At 41.5% G+C, this 18,654-nt stretch overlaps 1 protein-coding gene and 1 long non-coding RNA gene across 2 annotated transcripts in view; both read left to right on the forward strand.

Annotated features, from left to right (window-relative positions):
* edil3a (EGF-like repeats and discoidin I-like domains 3a) overlaps positions 1-18,654 on the forward strand; it is a 296,332-nt gene that overhangs the window by 96,488 nt on the left and 181,190 nt on the right. The window contains 1 exon segment of the mRNA XM_067438243.1: positions 1,377-1,505. Within this exon segment, the coding sequence (XP_067294344.1) occupies positions 1,377-1,505 (129 nt within the window).
* Positions 14,091-14,918, forward strand: LOC137070796 (uncharacterized). Its single transcript, XR_010904334.1, has 3 exons — positions 14,091-14,282; positions 14,393-14,557; positions 14,667-14,918. It is a non-coding gene; the product is annotated as an uncharacterized lncRNA (long non-coding RNA).

Genomic DNA, 18,654 nt, shown 5'->3' on the forward strand with positions numbered 1-18,654 from the left:
ACCATGCCACGCTCAAAATTGCTTAATATAAAATATAAAATATATATATGTGTGCATGCGCGTGTGCGTGCGCGCGTGTGTGTGTGTGTGTTGCGTTATATATTTAAAATAATTTAGTGCTCTAAGCGAGAGTTTTGGATTAGAATTTTTTTTATTTTTTTTGAACAATCTAAATTTTGTCTGCCTTTGCACTTAAGAGTATATTGATCATATCTCTGTAATACATCTCTCTACTCCACCCATGCCCTCTTGCAGAACTTTCTGCTGATATTTTGAAAGATTAAACTGACTGCCCTGCAATTTCTTCAAGCAACTTTTGACAGCATGCAACCCAATGCAGGCACTCTAATGTTTTAAACATCAGTATGGTATTGATAGGCCATGAGATATCGGCCCTCTAGGGAGTCATGAATGACCAATCAAAATGCTGATTTCACTAAGAGCTTTTAAAACAACGTTCAGGCAATGGACTGATTGTTCTGGAGTAGCTTCTAATCTTTTAGTCTTCACAAATCCCTAGATTAAATTACCCGATTAAAATACGCATTCATCTTTCCAGCAGTTAAGTACCCCTAGGCAATTGCTCTGTTGGTGAAATCATGACAGCTTTACTTTTTAAGTTCACCAGGATATTTAAAGAAATAAAGTACATGAATGTGAAAAAAAAAAAAAAAGTTTAAAGTTATTTAATCACCTAATATTTTAAAGTGAGGGCTAAAAGCCGTAAGTGGAAACTGAATCAGCTGGGGGAGACAATCCTTCTGTCAAGGCACATTACAATAAATGTACATATGCCACATATTATCTAGTTACCTAATATATGCCATATGTGTCATACTTTTACTGAATCCATCATTCACTTATAATGTCATTAAGCTGACATCCTGTCAAAAAGCATTGCTCTATATCCTTCCCTTGACCTTTTCACATACTCCTCTATTAATTTCTGCTCTGATTTAACTCTGACTGTAGAGAGTGAGTGAAATGCCAGCTGTCTTGCTCTTTCTCTCTGTCTGTGTGTTGACAAAGTGCCAGAAGAGGTAATACAGTGCCCATGATATCATTTATCCCTCAAGCTGCCCCATGGTGACCTCAGCAAGTGATGCTTATACTTACATTTCTCTCTGTGACTGTTTCTCGTTTCATCCTTTCCTTCACTGTGTTCAATTTTTTATGTTTTTCTCCCCCTGTATGTCATTACTTGAGCCACTGTAGGTAGAGATGCAAGCACTTGCACTCCAGGCCATGTTATAAATTGTTGATGTCTGTTTCTAACCCATTTGTTCATCTGTTCTAACCCATTATGTGAGTTGCGTACACTTGCATACAAAAAAAAAAAAAGCAGTCCATCTTAATTATATTTGTCTATATTACAGGACCCTGCCATCCAAACCCTTGTCACAATGGAGGCATCTGTGAAATCAGTGAAACTTTCAGGGGTGACACATTCATTGGATACGTCTGCCAGTGCCCATCAGGCTTTAATGGAATCCACTGCCAACACAGTAAGTTCATACAATAGCTTTCACAGTGCTGTTTCCCCTTAATTTTTCAACTAGGGGCAGGTTGTTGGATAAGTAGTGTGCTGTAGTTGCTTTTAGTTGTTATATTGTGCTCCACTTTTTTTTGAACACATGAATACATCTTAGGTAAACACATGCAGTTTCAGATGGACCTGAAACAATTCTAATGCTGGGTTTAGACTACATTATATTTGTATTTGTTATGATTGTCACTGTATTACTGTGTTTGACTCCTAAATTCTTGTTGTGTTGTGCCATGTTCTGGACAAGAAACATGCCAGCCTACATGTTGCTTCCCGACCAACCATCACCTTCTATCTTTAACCGCTTGCGTGATGTCATCGAGAAGGTGTAAACTAGCAACTGACTTCCGGAAACAAGAATGCAAACAAACAATGGCCACCAAAGCAGCATTAGCTTAATGCTAATTCCAGTACTCGCAACTGCTGAAGCACCTTTGCTATAGTTCGTACAGCATTTATCAGCTTTTAACTGTTGTTGTCACAGTTATGTTCAGTTTTAGTTCATGGACTTTTTAATTTGTTTTCATTTGTCACAAGTTCCCACCACTCCTCTGTCTCCTTGGTTACCCTCATTAGTTAGGTTCTGTTCAGCTGTGTCCTGTTAATTATCTTGTTTCTGTTTGCTATTTAGTTCTCCCCTTCCACTCATTCTTTGTCTGGCAATTGTTATGATAGTTATGGTTTGCTTTTGGCTGTCTTTATGCTTATGTGAGCTTAAACTGCTATTTGAACTGTAGCTACCTGCCTGTCTTCGTCTTCCTGTCTGCATGCACCCGTGACAGTCGAGGTAGTCCCACGAGGAAACATCATAGTTGCTGTAGTATTGTTGCAATAGTTCCCCAAACCTTTCCTCCAATGCTTAATTCCACCTGGCAGCACCAGTCCTTTTCACCATCTCTTTTTGGTTTTCCCATATTTAAAGCTGTGTATGGTAGAGGTTCACTGCTCCTTTTTTTCAACATCACAGATGTGACAGAACCTGTTGTGGTGTACCAAAAAAAAACAAAAAAACATGATAGTCTTTCTGTCGTGACTTCCTAAAGCATCACAGACACTGCATAAAAAAAATAAAAATAAAAATTAAAAAAAGTTGTTTAACCCATAAATGCATGACTATTTCGCCAATCATTCTTACATATCCGGGTCTTTAGCGCCACGGAGCTATAGCTAACATAGATGTTAGACCTGTTGCGATAATATAAAACACTCCTGATATTAGAGTAACAATTACAAAATAATAAAATAAAGCATATTCCTTTTGGAACTTGGAAGGGTTCAGTTTGTGACAGAAACTGTAGTCAATGATTTAAGCAACTAAAGGAGCTGTCACACTTTTGTTCCATTGACTCCCATATACGCATGTGGGTGCGGGTGACAGGAAAAGTAAGATCAAGCAAAAGTCACTGCGTTCAATTTCAAAGTTCAAGTTTGAACTTTACCCTGCGAAATTCGTATCACATGAAGATGACCAGTGGAATATTTGGTTACACTTTATTTTGATAGTCCACTTTAGACATTCTACTAACTATAAGTAACTTTGCAACTACATGTCAGCTAACTCTCATTAGAGTATTAGTATACTGTCAGTAGACTGGTAGGTTATAGTTAGGTGTTAGGGTTCGGGTTAGTAGAATAAGTTGAATTGTGGTAGCCAAGTTACTTATAGTCAGTAGAATGTCTGTTGGGGGACCGACAAAATAAAGTTTTAGTAAATATTAATCAGACAGTCTACAAATACTCTAATGACGTTAGTTGACATGTAGTTGCAAAGTTACTTATAGTTAGTAGAATATCTAAAGTGGACTATCAAAATAAAGTGTTACCGAATATTTAAACATCACATCGTGACCTTGTTGCATTATGGTTGTAATATATGTTTAAATATGTTTTTAAAAAGGACATCACGTAATCCCTCCTCTCGATCTACCCGCACTAAGCGAGACTCAAACCTGGGTCTGCCAGCATGAGAGTCTGTCCCTAACAAGGAGGCTTAAGGCTGCAACCTCTAGCGTCAGTAGCTTGAGTGTGCCTTGAGATCAGAGGAGTGAGGTTTACTAGCTGGCCTATTTCCTCCATTGCAGTGTCTGTAGAAATATTGCGTGCTCAGAGTCTAATGTGAGCACGGCATAATTGGTTTTGAAAATAGATGAACAGTACACAGTCTGTGATAGAGCAAAATAAAGTGAATATTTTTTTTGACAAGATTTTTAAAATAAATCTAATGTGTATGTTCCATTCTGCATGTGATTTTCATATTTCCTTTTTAGGTCAAATTCTTTAAGATTGAAGACAATTGCCCTGCATTAAAATACTGGTATGTATAGTAAACTACTAGCCTAGAAATCTAGACGCACCCTTGCGGCAGCAAATCTAATCTGCCGCGAGTATCGTCTAGCCACTCTCAATACACGTCTGAGCTGTAAAAGCCAAACTCTGGTCAGGCCAATCCCATCCTGTATTGAGTCGGTAGGCGGGGCTTAACATAATGACGGCCGGGTTGCGCTTGCATGCTACTAGTAAACACAAAAGCTGGCGGACGGCGCTCTTTCCAATCGGCTTTGGCTGCGACTCTGGAAGACTTGGAGTTAAGCTTTTCTTTGAGGAAAAAAAACTAAGAATGGCACTGAAGTCCTTCTTAAAAAGGATGTGTTCGGTGTTTTACTGACCTGATACGGTGAAAGTTTCATCTTCACGTGTTTACTAGCTTCAACTAGCTCCGCTTTACGTTGCTCTGGTTGGTTGTAGGGCTATCCTGTTGCATGCAGAAGGAGTTTGAAAGACAACCGTTTATCCCGCCTCTAGGATTGAGCCCTGTCAATGGTGAGTTTCCAGACCAATCATCTTGATGTGGGTCTGGCTTGTCAGGCTAGTAAACTACTATGTAGTAGGTGAAAAGTTGTATGTAAAGTAACTTGCTGGAATTCACAGTATTAATAAATAAAAAATAAAAAACAACCAAATGACCGACTGCATCCTCTGAGATTTCTGACAGTAAGCAATTTCAGATGCAGTAGGAAATGGATATTCACTCTTATCATTAAACAGTGTTTCAATCATAGTGTCATATTAAAGAAAATCACTTTCATTATGCAGTTTTTTTTTTTTTTTTTTTACTTTATAGGGTTTATGTAATTTAAGTTTGTATCCACTCAAATGCAAATGCACATATATTACTTTTTTCTTTCTTTCTTTTTTTCTTTTTGTTTTTTTGTTTTTGCTCTGATTACTGCAAATAGAGACATATGTTTTTGCATGATTTCTTTTTCCCCCTGATCTGATCTTTTGCCACTTTAGCAGAAAAAAGGCAGAAAAATCAACATTTACTCTTGCATATTAAGTGTTTATGATTGTGTGTGTGGATACAAGCTGGAGGATAAACCAGAGATGAAAAGGGATTTGAATATAAGCTCCTTAACTGTTCTGCTGCTGTTACTCGTAGTGTCTCCGCCTTCCTCTCTAATCTTAAAATGATCTCAGTAATAATTGTTTAACTCAGGGGTTCCTTAATATTGTCCTCTGCACTTTTCAGTCAGTTGGCATATGGGAGATTTGTTATTTGCATATGTTAGATATGTTAATGGTATGCTACTGGGAGGTTATGGAAGGTAGGTCAGAGCTGGATCTGATCTGGGCAGGGGTTTTTGGGTGGGTATCACAAAACAGCAACTGACAAATGAATTGTTTTTCTGTTAAGGGCCTTTTATGGAGTTCTTAAACCTTGGTTGTTATTTTCCTAAATGGTACTTTAGAAGCGAGGTTAGTGCCCTTTTATGAAGCACCGAATTAGAGCACCTGCTCCGGAGCACAGTTAGCATAGCTCTTGCTGTATTAACCCTGCATTGCGGTGCCAAATGTGTACCGTGCAGAGTGAAACAATGCGGAATGATAGAATGTCATTGCTAGATTCTTAGAAATCAACACTTAAAAGCATGCCTCATATTCACATGATTTATACGGTCATATAAAATACATGTGTATGTATAAACAGTAGGCTATGTTTCAGCTTTTTTTGGGGGGGGGGGGAGGGGGGGGTCGGTCGGTCGGTCAAATGGTAACAGAAAACACATTGGGAGTCAAGGAAAGACTTAATTAATTCTTAACTTTATGGTCAGAAAGGTCCAAATGTAGCCCTGAGGCAACAACAAAAAAAGTTTTAATGTAGTTAGTCTATGGTTATTATATACGGGGTGGTGTAAGGTCCAGAAAGCCTGAGGGCAACACAATGACCTCACAATGCCCAAAATGCCCATTAAAACAGCATAACATTATATTTTGTATATACATTATATAGGCTATTGTATTATAACTGCAATAGAGTAGGATGTAAGCGTAGGTTATGGCTACTGTTGGAAGAGATTCATGATAAAGGCAGATGGGGCACAGGTGAGGGGATGATGATGGCCAAGTAAGAATCTGGGCAGGAGCTAGTAAACACTGTAGTGGAAACATAGTAGTGGAAAGAGGAAACAGTAAACTCATTTGCATGTACCCTTCAGTTTCACCAGTGGCAAGTTTTTCCGTCAAAACAATAAAAATGTGTTCGACCAAACATGGCTGTTTGACTTTTCAGTAGAATTGAAGGATTGTTTAGACCTGTGACTCCTGTGATTTGTTTTATGTAAAGTTGTATGTGTAAAAAATGTGTTTACAAGATGTCCCCTGTGTATAGGCATAAACATTCTGCAGAAGACAAGCATTTCTTCAAACAGAGATTGTGTTTTATCAAAGCCAACTTTGAAAGACTCAAATCATCAGCCTTGTGTCATTACCTTCAGTTAAGCTGAGTAAAGCTCTGCTCTGTCAGTACGTTTGTTAAATCTCAAAACAACTAAAGTCTATAGGGGATCCAATTTATTTTCCACTCGTTGAAATGGATTGGCACAAATACAGTATCTCAAGACATTAGGTAACCAAATCTAGTGTCTGGGTAATTCCTGCAATTAAATGATAAAAGGAAAGTGATAATAGAGCCCCAAGAATGACAGCTTAGTGGGCTTTGTTGCAGCCATGAGCAGTCTTTGTAATTGCTGACAGGCTTAATAGGACTGATAAAATTGAGTTAGTGGGATTTTATCAGCAGAATAAACCCAATGCTGAATGCTGGTTCTTTGTTACAAATGTAAATGACATTGGAATCATTGTGAAAATGGGAAGATATAAAAACGCAGTCAGGTAAGTGTGAAACATGAAAAGAAATCTATATTATCTTAGTTTAATTGGCACAATTCATTGGCAAACAGACTAAACTCAAAACAGCCTCAAAACCTTTTCCCTAAAATACATATTGGTGCTGCCTGTGTTTTAGTGGCTAGCCTGCTCTTTCTTGAGGTAATTGATTTTGATTTTAGATGCATTCAATACAGCTGCAAGCAACAATTAGCATAACACATTTTTTTAAAGTAATAGAAATTAAACCAGATGCCATTTTAAAGAAGCAGATCAAATTAGTGACTTCTGTGGCTATAATTGAAAAAAAAAAAAAAATCTGCGGTTGACTTTGTGGTAGTTGTTCTTTATATAAAAGCTTGGAAAAAGAAAACATCTCAGTTTATGACAGTAACCATAGTTCCCTGAGAAGGGAATGAGACTCTGCGTCAATGAAGCATTGGGAACGCCCCTGCGTGATTGCTTCTAAAGCACGTATGTCAACTAGTCAAATGGTTGTTCCGAATATGTTTTATGCTTTCCTGGTCAAGACGTCACCCACCCGTGGAAAGCATAAAAACATATTCGGAACAACCAGCGTCAACTTCAATTTAGCCGAAGCAATTCGCTCACATGGATGCAGTAAGTATGGCAAGTTGACTCAGCGTCTCGTTCCCTTCTCATGGAACTATGGTTACAGTCATAACCTGAGATGTTCTCTTTTGAGGGAACTCGCATTGCATCAGTGACGCGTTGGGAACTAGATACCCAAACCCCATAATTACAAGTATCTGTTATGTCAAACTGATGGTACAATCAAGACATGCGCACCTGTGAACCTGGAGCAGTGCTTGTCTTCATAATTATTTTAGTTTTTGTACAATATTTTGACAAACAACAATAAATAGAACAGAAAGTTTGACATAGAGCGCTAACTGAGGCACAGAAGCTGACGCCGTTTGTTCGGATGTGCTTTTATGCTTTCCTGGTCATGGCATTCACTTTCACCATTGGACTAGTCCCCATTGGAAATGGGCACATTCCCAATGCGTCATTGACGCAGCGCACCTCAAAAGGGAACACAAGTTTTGTATTAGAGTCTAAGGAGTTTTTATTTAATTTATGTTTTGGTGTAATTAGAATCTACAAATGTAGCAACATTCTACTCAATCATATGAAATTAGCAAAATCATCACAATTAAACTAAACATTCACTATTCTTAGTTAAATATCATGATTTCGTTTTTGTTTTGTTTTTCCTGTAATCCATCCTAAACATGTTCTGTTCATACCCAGAATGATCTCAGAAATTGTTATTGTAATCTACTTTTAGCTAATGTGATTTCATTTTTCCAGCATGTCACAGGTATTTTCAGGCTATAACGACAGCTCATTTGAACTGTGAGCATCAAGAACAATTTCACAACTTTGCACATTTTCTTTAGTGTGGCCTGCCAATGTAACCTTGCTGTTTAGAGCAGTTAGTGCCAACAGAATTGGACACAGAAGCTAATAAACCCTGTTTTTATAGGCATTGTTATGGATTGAAATGTTGAAGTCTGATTCAATTAATGGATGGTAGCTACACTATGTATAGTCAGACAACCATTATCACAAAATATATCCCAATGGGGTTTATTAAAACAATAAGCACAGAGGTTGTGTTTTACCATTATTTTATCTTGGATAAGGGGTGTTCTTTGGCTCAGTGGGAAACAGATAAACCTTACAGATAATGACCGGCTGAGTCTACAGCGTCTTGCTCATTACATGGCTACCTGCCAATTAAATAAATAAATAGACATGAAATGTTAAAATTATTAGAAGTGTTTAAATTACGTTTTATTATACAGTCATTGTACAAAATATATTTGACCTCAAAAGACAGTGATTGACCAATCAGGATCAAATTGTTTGTATATTGCTGGATTACTCTTGGATGGCTGTAACACTTAGCACAGATGTGCATTTTTCTTCATGTACCTCGTAGTTCTGAGTTCACTCAAAAATGAGAAAATGTCTCCAGGTGTGTCTATTCATTGCAAGTCCATTAGCCCAATTTTGTTTTGAAAGTTGAAACATCCTCCAAAATGTATGAGTAAACCTCAATCTGTGTGAGTAAACCTAATTTCCCTGTCCTTCAAGATTCAATTCCCTCTTGAAATGATGCGAGTAAGACAAGTAGGGTTACGTTGGTGCCATGACCTGGATGGGAGTGAGGTTTAGAGGGCTATGTGTAATGGAGGCCTCCTAGTAAGTTATAAACCGAGTAAGTGTGAGCAAACCTCACTCTCCTGGCCTCAAGATGGGCATTAGCAACATGTGCTAGAGGCTGCAGTCTTAAGCGTCCTTGTTAGCATGCCAGCCTCCCTGGCTGGAGACACTGGTTCGAATCCATCTCGGAGCGGTGAGAATAGGACCTAATGGAGTTATGTTGGAGTTGTGACCTAGATGTGAGTGAAGTTTAGGGGGGTGAGTGCAACTGAGGCGAGCTAGTAAGAGCTGAGTGAGTAAACCCAATGTCCTGGCTTCAAAAGGCACACTAGCAACTGACGCTAGAGGCTGTGGTATTTATCATCCATGATAACCTGCCTGCCTTCCAAGCTGGAAACACAGTTTGAATCCTGCTCGAAGTAGAACCAGAAAGGTTACATGTAATGTAACATGTAATGTACGGTAATACAATATATCATGGTAATTAACATGCACAATATTGTTATCGTGGGCACTTCAAAACACTTGTAATAAATATTTATGTATTAAGTGTTACCTATTGTTCTTTATCATTCTTTTGAACTTTAATCTGTTTTAGTTGTTTACTTTATACATTTTTGTGTGTTGCTTTATTGTATTTAAATGTTCAGTTCTTAAAGTTATTAAACCTGTTGTATGAAACACTTTTTTTGCATCTTATTTCAATACCGTGATAATACTATATACCATAATAAAGCTTAAGCAATTAATCATAACTTGAAATTCTGAAAGCAGCACATGCCTAATTCAAACATTCTGATTTGTTTTAGTCATCAGTTGTGAATTCTGTGAAACTTTTCACTTAGTTAGTGTCCTTACTTGTTTCTGTGAAATCCCTGGGATGATGGGACCCACTGGTGGTTAGCTCCATTACCATCATCATTATTATTGGTGAAATCCAGCTTGAATCTCTTCTGTGTTGTCATTACTGGAATGATGGGCTGCCATGCTCCCACTGTGTCAATGGGCAGATTGGCAGGCCAACCGGGGATGGAGAGTGAATGGCCAATTATTATAATGGCATGTCTCGACAAGCTATTGGCAGGCAGAGAAGCATGCACTGCATGAAAAGTGGGATTTTCGTCAGTAAGCGGCACTGTAGATTGTCGTGGAAGATCAGGTTTACGACTGTACACGGCAGTTTGCAGGCGACACCGAAAACTGCCGTGAATTGTCAGAAATTGACGTGGGCCTTGCTTGGCAGTTGTCCCCCCCAAGACCCCCCTTCCCTTAACTCCAGGGGAGGCTTTAACATGTAAATGAACATGCTGTGAGCTATACAAATGCAAATCAGGGTAGCAGGAGTTTTAACCCATGTGACATTTTTCTAAAAGGTATTAACTTCCTTCTAAGAAAATCTCTTAGATAGATCAGGCTCAGTATAGCCTAATTGTAAAATCTTAAACTTAAGCTTGAATTTATATATTTGATGAAAGTATTCTAGATTATTTATTGTGTGTCATTTGCAATCAGTCCCCGTGAATTCAGTGCGACTCGCAATTTTGACCAATCTCCACAACTTTGACCAATCATTGCGGTCTCCTGCTAATAAGCGGCGTCATACATCAGCAAACTTTATATATCATATATCATTGCCTGTCAAAATTAACGTGTTAACGCAAATTAATTTTAACGGCACTACATATATATATATGTCACGTTACAGACAAAGGAAAAGGGTGCAAGGACTCAAGTGCAGAAAATGATAATTTATTATAAAATAAAACAAACTCAAAACAAAACCCACGAGGGGGAAAAACACATAATAGAATAATATAAATACAAACTTAAACAAACCAACAGAATCACGGGGAGGACGGAAGACGCAGACATTACACAAGGATCCAACCCAGACTGACAAACACAAGGAGATTATAAAGGGAACAAACAAGGCAGATAATGAGGGAGAACAGGTGGGGCAAATTAACCAATAATCAGATAACAAGGGGGAGGGAACTGACAGGGACACGAGCACATGCTCAACATAACAAAACCCACAAGTGCACACACGACAGGACAGGCATGTGACATTACCCCCTCCTTAAGGAGCGGCTACCAGACGCTCCACTAGGGACGGGAGGGACAGACCCGGGCGGGACGGGAGGGACAGACCAGGGAGGGACGGGAGGGACAGACCAGGGAGGGAGGGGAGGGACAGACCAGGGAGGCACAGACCAGGGGGGCACGGGAGGGACAGACAAAGAAGGTACAGACAAGGGAGGGGTAAACAAGGGAGGAACGAGGAAAACAAAAAGTTCAGGAGGCCATGGTGGCCCACAAAGTTCAAATGGCCAGGGCGGCCCACCGAGTTCGGGAGGCCCACCAAGTTCAAGCGGCCGGGGCGGCCCATAGAGTTCAGGCAGCCAGGGCAGTGCGGGTAGAGCAGGGCGCCAGGGAGGCGCGGTGAGAGCAGGGCGCCAGAGAGGCGCGGTGAGTGCAGGGGGCGCCAGGGAGGCGCGGTGAGAGCAGGACGCCTCAGCGGCGCACGGAGAGCAGGACGCCTCAGCGGCGCACGGAGAGCAGGACGCCTCAGCGGCGCACGGAGAGCAGGACGCCTCAGCGGCGCACGGAGAGCAGGACGCCTCAGCGGCGCACGGAGAGCAGGACGCCTCAGCGGCGCACGGAGAGCAGGACGCCTCAGCGGCGCACGGAGAGCAGGACGCCTCAGCGGCGCACGGAGAGCAGGACGCCTCAGCGGCGCACGGAGAGCAGGACGCCTCAGCGGCGCACGGAGAGCAGGACGCCTCAGCGGCGCACGGAGAGCAGGACGCCTCAGCGGCGCACGGAGAGCAGGACGCCTCAGCGGCGCACGGAGAGCAGGACGCCTCAGCGGCGCACGGAGAGCAGGACGCCTCAGCGGCGCACGGAGAGCAGGACGCCTCAGCGGCGCACGGAGAGCAGGACGCCTCAGCGGCGCACGGAGAGCAGGACGCCTCAGCGGCGCACGGAGAGCAGGACGCCTCAGCGGCGCACGGAGAGCAGGACGCCTCAGGGGCGCAGGGAGAGCAGGACGCCTCAGCGGCGCAGGCAGGGCGTTGGGGAAACTTCTCCAGTCCAGCAGTATCCACCAGCACTGGGACCACCGGAATACGATCTGCTGGCATTGGGACCACCGGAACATGATCTGCCGGAACTGGGACCACCGGAACACGATCCGCCGGAACTGGGACCACCGGAACTGCCTCCGGGGCTTCGGATAAAGCCATGTGCTCCTTCCACGCATGCAGGACTGCCACCACAAAGCATCCCATCACAGCCCTCCAGGCCGTTTCCGGACTCGGGACCACCGGAATGGAGTCCACCGGCACAGGGACCACCGGAAAACGATCCACCGGCACAGGGACCACCGGAACATGATCCACCGGCACAGGGACCACCGGAGCACGATCCACCGGCACAGGGACCATCGAAGCACGATCCACCGGCACAGGGACCACCGGAGCACGATCCACCGGCACAGGGACCACCGGAACACGATCCACCGGCACAGGGACCACCGGAACACGATCCACCGGCACTGGGACCACCAAAACACGATCCACCGGCACTGGGACCACCGGAACACGATCCACCGGAACACGATCCACCGGCACAGGGACCACCAGAACTGGGACCACCGGAACACGATCCACCGGAACTGGGACCACCGGAGTTGTGGATGACACCCTGTGCTTCTCCCAAGCATGCAGGACTGCCACCACAAAGCCTCCCATAACAGCCCTCCAGGCCATGTCTGGACTCGGGATTCCCGGACTCGGGACCCCCGGGACTGGCACCGAGGGAGAACTTCTCTGCTGAGTCCTCATTGTATGGTTGGATCCTTCTGTCACGTTACAGACAAAGGAAAAGGGTGCAAGGACTCAAGTGCAGAAAATGATAATTTATTATAAAATAAAACAAACTCAAAACAAAACCCACGAGGGGGAAAAACACATAATAGAATAATATAAATACAAACTTAAACAAACCAACAGAATCACGGGGAGGACGGAAGACGCAGACATTACACAAGGATCCAACCCAGACTGACAAACACAAGGAGATTATAAAGGGAACAAACAAGGCAGATAATGAGGGAGAACAGGTGGGGCAAATTAACCAATAATCAGATAACAAGGGGGAGGGAACTGACAGGGACACGAGCACATGCTCAACATAACAAAACCCACAAGTGCACACACGACAGGACAGGCATGTGACAATATATATATATATATATATATATATATATATATATATATATATATATATATATATATATATATATATATATATATATATATACATATATATACATATATACATACAGGGGTTGACATTAACTTGCTCACCGGCCACCGTGGCTAGTGGTTTTCCAAAGTAACTAGTCACTCAGCATTTTCACTGGCCACAATTTTGCTGTTTGGAAATTACATTGTATATGTTTAAAGTTGATTTTGGCATATATAAATTACTTGATTTTGAATCATTTTACTTTATTTAGAAGATTTAAAACCCTTTCAAACTTTCAAATGCAGAATGACCCCCCAAATCTTGTATATCAGCTGGGATGTGCAGGTGGGCAAGGGGTGGGCAATATAATAGATTATAATAGAATATAATAGGCTAATATGAGAAAGGTAATATGACAGGCTATGACTTATTTTAGTTAGGATATATATATATATATATATATATATATATATATATATATATATATATATATAATTTAAAAAAATACCCTAAGCAAATTACAAAAACAATAGTTATTAAAAATAAAATAAAAATTCCAATACTAATACGACACAATGTAATTTATTGAATGTAATTGTCATTGGATACGACTTTCATCGAAAAGAATGTAACAAAATGTGGGCGTGGTCTGTGTTGTGAAATGAAACCACATTAAAAAAAATTCCCTTAAACTGCGTTTGAAACATACAGCAAAGCAGCGACAGAGGAAAACACAGAGCCTGATATTATGCAAACATTTACCAATAATGTGGAAAGCGTTTTAAATCTGTTCAGTGGAAAATCCGCTGTGACGAATCTGTCCTCGTCTAACATCTGCTGTAAATCCAGGTAAAACTAGCAGCGTGCACGTGCCCGTCCCCAGATAACATGATCCCCAGTTGATCCGTAACACCGGCGGAAAGAAACGGCTGAATGCAATCAGTGGGCTATCTCGTCAGCTTGCTCAGTTTGCTGCCGATTTTAACGAGCAGTTAACTTTAGTAATCTCCAGGTTGCTGTCCATAGACGATAGGTTGCTTGCTTTGGAGTCGAAAAACTGTGTGGAAGATACTAACTTTAAGAAGAGAAGACGAGTGCCTAAGAGAAGACCAGTCCTAAGATTGCGGTAAGACTGTTATCTAAGCTAAAGTAACCTAAAGCAAAGCTTTTTAAGTAGCACAAGCTGAAATTAGCCTTGTTTTATAAAAGTGTTTTCTTTTTCTGGTCATTTTACAGGAAGCAGTACGCCGTCTTCACAACTTCGTCATAACACTCATTTAATTGTTTTCCAGCTGCATGTAAGACATAGAGACAGTACGCAGGAGGTACAAACATCCAGCTCTTGCATCGCACGCAGAAGCTGTGAAGAGTTCAGCTCGGAGTCGATTGAGAAGAAAGAGGGTAAGATTTATTAGATTAGATCCGTTTTTGGTCAGTGTGATTATTTTTCAGGTGCATTTTACGCAGTACATCGCGCAATACTGATTGTCTTTATTGTTTGTTTTTACAGCTGCTACAAGCAAGAAAGAGTGTGTTAGCTGAGGATGAGGTGGGCCTTTGGAAGTGCGCTACCATAGACCTGATGTCTGATGAGGAAGACGGCATTGTTCGCGCTGTGTCTGGATGGACTGTTCGACCAGCCAGGAGCTCGCCGAGCTCTGTGCCACGCTGCAATCGAGATTAGAGGCGATTCCAAAGAACAGGGCAACGCACGACAGACGTCTGAAAAATGGACTTAAAACAGACAGAATGGCGCTAGTTACCTACAGCTCTCAAGCGGAAAACAGAGACTTCATGGTGCTGTAGGATTTTGGGCTTCTCGTGATCTTCCTATTGTTGTGTGGGCAGATCTCAAACGTTTTGCATTTGGTTGTGTGTTTGTGTTTGTTCTAATAAAGCTCTTTCTTTGAATAAACTGCACGTCCCTGGCATATTTTCCTTTCCTCAATAAATTTATGTCCTTGATGGTTATAATAGCGTAGTCCATAGGATAACAATGACATGAATATAAAACATAATAGCATATCACATGAATATGAATATACAATTAAAAAATAATATGCAAATCATAATTTTATATATATATGTGTGTAAAATTATTATAATTTGGGGGTTTAAATGTATTAATTTATTACCCAGGTTGACCAATAGTAACAGATCTGCCAACCAATCACGAGTGATATTTCTTGTTTCAATGTAGTAGTTTCAACCAATACTGAGTGAGGAAATTCAAGCCATTCCGGCAAGGCGCCGCCCAGAGCTGCTATTCATATGCTAATTAGAGCCATTAGCGCCGGCGCCAGCATGCCTCCGCAAGCTCCACATACGTCATGGTTCGTTTCCGTCAATATGTGGCACAGACGAACGCGACGTTCACAGGCTGTAAACTGACGTTAATTGTCGAAAATCAGGGAGATTTCCGGCCGTTTACGGGGACGAAAATCCCACTTTTCATGCAGTGATGTGGATATTGTCAGCCTGGAAAAGGAGGAGAAGGGAGTCAGTACATTTGGTATTATTACTGGTATTGGTTATAATGCTAATAAGCCCCAAAATCATGCCTTTGAACTAGGAGCCTTTGATGTGATATGCCATGTATTGCATTGGTCATGTCGTCACTGAATGCTCCTTGGATACAAATTGTGTTTACTTCCTATCGGCCAGCTCTCATTCTCTTTTTGTACAAGCCTAAACAGCCCTCCTGAACGCCACAGAACTGTAAACATCACATGTATCTGTGTACTATTAACCAGGAAAGATTTTTGTAAAAAGAATATGGACTAATACAGATGTGTATATATGCACATTCACCTAAAGGATTATTAGGAACACCATACTAATACTGTGTTTGTCCCCCTTTCGCCTTCAGAACTGCCTTAATTCTGCGTGGCATTGATTCAGCAAGGTGCTGAAAGCATTCTTTAGAAATGTTGGCCCATATTGATAGGATAGCATCTTGCAGTTGATGGAGATTTGTGGGATCCACGTCCAGGGTATGAAGCTCACGTTCCCCCACATCCCAGAGATGTTCTATTGGGTTGAGATCTGCTGACTGTGGGGGCCATTTTAGTACAGTGAACATTGTCATGTTCAAGAAACCAATTTGAAATGATTTGAGCTTTGTGACATGGTGCATTATCCTGCTGGAAGTAACCATCAGAGGGATGCATACATGGTGGTCATAAAGGGATGGACATGGTCAGAAACAATGCTCAGGTAGGCCGTGGCATTTAAACGATGCACAATTGGCACTAAGGAGCCTAAAGTGTGCCAAGAAAACATCCCCCACACCATTACACCACCACCAGCAGCCTGCACAGTGGTAAAAAGGCACAATGGATCCACGTTCTCATTATGTTTACACCAAATTCTGACTCTACCATCTGAATGTCTCAACAGAAATCAAGACTCATCAGACCAGGCAACATTTTTCCAGTCTTCAACCAACTTGATCTCACAGAATTCCGTGAAATGAACACGGACCCTTAACTCAAAAATCCGAGGTAGTTTCACGGAATCGCCGAAAATTTTGTGATGGGTCCACGGAAATGATGCCTGTGTTATGTCCTATGTTATGTTATGTTATAGTCCTCACATGGATTCCCTGTTCCAACACCTTATATTCGTCAGTTTGATTCGGTCAGCATAATTGTATTTACTTTTTATTTTATTTTTATTCAGACACATTTTGAACACTTAACTCAATCCCTTCCCTAAACCTACCCATTTGTGTATTATAAAAAACAGGATACAACAGGCAGATATACAGATACGGCAGGCACAATTTATTCAGAAACTACAAATATTCCAATTGTTCCAAGGCCAAACGATTGATTTCTGTGAAGAAAATCCCCAAAAGCGATCAGTAACGTTGAGTCCATCTGCCGAATATTAATACATTTCAAATATTGCCGCCAGAAGAAACTTCACATCAGCTTTGACAGCATTGGCTGTTGTGTGTCGCGTGACCAATTGCGTCATTACGTCCGCTTTGACTGTAAAATGCCATTGGCTCTCATGTGTCTCTTGACCGATGGCGTTATACTGAAGAATGAATGCGTGTGTGGAGCGCGATCATCATTAAAATCAACTTTATTCTTCACATGAAGATATCGTATGACTTCAGAAGACTTGGAAGGCAACATGAGTTAATACTTCTATACTGTTTTCGCAATAAATAACAGTGACTGTAGTCTACATTTATTTGCCTGTTATGTGTTTTATATTGTTGATAAGTGGGTAGGTTTAGGGTAGAAGTCAGTTGCTCGGAAATATAAAAGTACGCTATAAATGTTCATAATATCATGTCTACTTTTACAAATGCAAATGATTAAATGTGTGTTGAGAATCCGTGTGGGGACCACAGATCCTGCTTGTCATTGACTTACATAAGCATCACTTCTGTGGACCTTCTGTGGAATTTTTGGCGATTCCGTGAAACTACCACAGATTTTTCAGTTAAGGGTCCGTGTTCATTTCACGGAATTCTGTAAGACAAGGTTGCTTCAACTGTCCAATTTTGCTGAGCTTGTGCAAATTGTAGCCTATTTTTCCTATTTGTAGTGGAGATGAGTGGTACCAGGTAGAGTCTTCCGTTGTTGTTGCCTATCGACCTCACGGTTGTGCGTGTTGTGGCTTCACAAATGCTTTGCTGTATTCCTCGGTTGTAATGGGTGGTTATTTCAGTCAAAGTTGCTCTTCTATCAGCTTGAATCAGTCAGCCTATTCTCCTCTGACCTCTAGCATCAACAAGGCATTTTCGCCCACAGGACTGCCTCATACTGGATGTTTTTCCCGTTTCAAACCATTATTTGTAAACCCTAGAAATGGTTGTGCGTGAATCCCAGTAACTGAGCAGATTGTGAAATATTCAGAGCAGCCCGTCCGGCACCAACAACCATGCCATGCTCAAAATTGCTTAAATCACCTTTCTTTCCCATTCTGACATTCATTATGGAGTTCAGGAGATTGTCTTGACCAGGACCACAACCCCTAAATGATTTGAAGCAACTCCCATGTGATTGGTTGATTAGATAATTGCATTAATGAGAAAATGAACAGGTGTTCCTTATAATCCTTTCGGTGAGTGTGTGTGGACATATTCGCGACCTCACGCATATTCTCAAAATTCATTTTCAACGTCTTTAAAATCAATATTTTGATCACTGACAGCTTTTTCACCAGATCCATCATCAAGAGACAGTGACACTGATATTTGATTGTGTTAAGTACTTGCTCTCTGCAGTAAATCACTAAGCCATTTCAAGTTTTGGAGATTATAATTATTATAGTTTTGTTTTCTGTCAGAGGTAACTATGATTGAAACATCACTTCCCATTCAGTCGGTCACTCTCGACGCCACGCCGGAGTACCGACGAATAGGAATCCTATTCGTCGGTACTCCGACGTGGCGTCTCCGTTCCCTCCTTCAGGGAACAAGGGTTACATACGTAACCGAGACGTTCCCATTCAGTCGGTCACTCTCGACGCCACGTCGG

Source organism: Pseudorasbora parva, chromosome 3 (genome assembly GCF_024679245.1).
Source record: "Pseudorasbora parva isolate DD20220531a chromosome 3, ASM2467924v1, whole genome shotgun sequence".
NCBI classification, from domain to species: domain Eukaryota; kingdom Metazoa; phylum Chordata; class Actinopteri; order Cypriniformes; family Gobionidae; genus Pseudorasbora; species Pseudorasbora parva.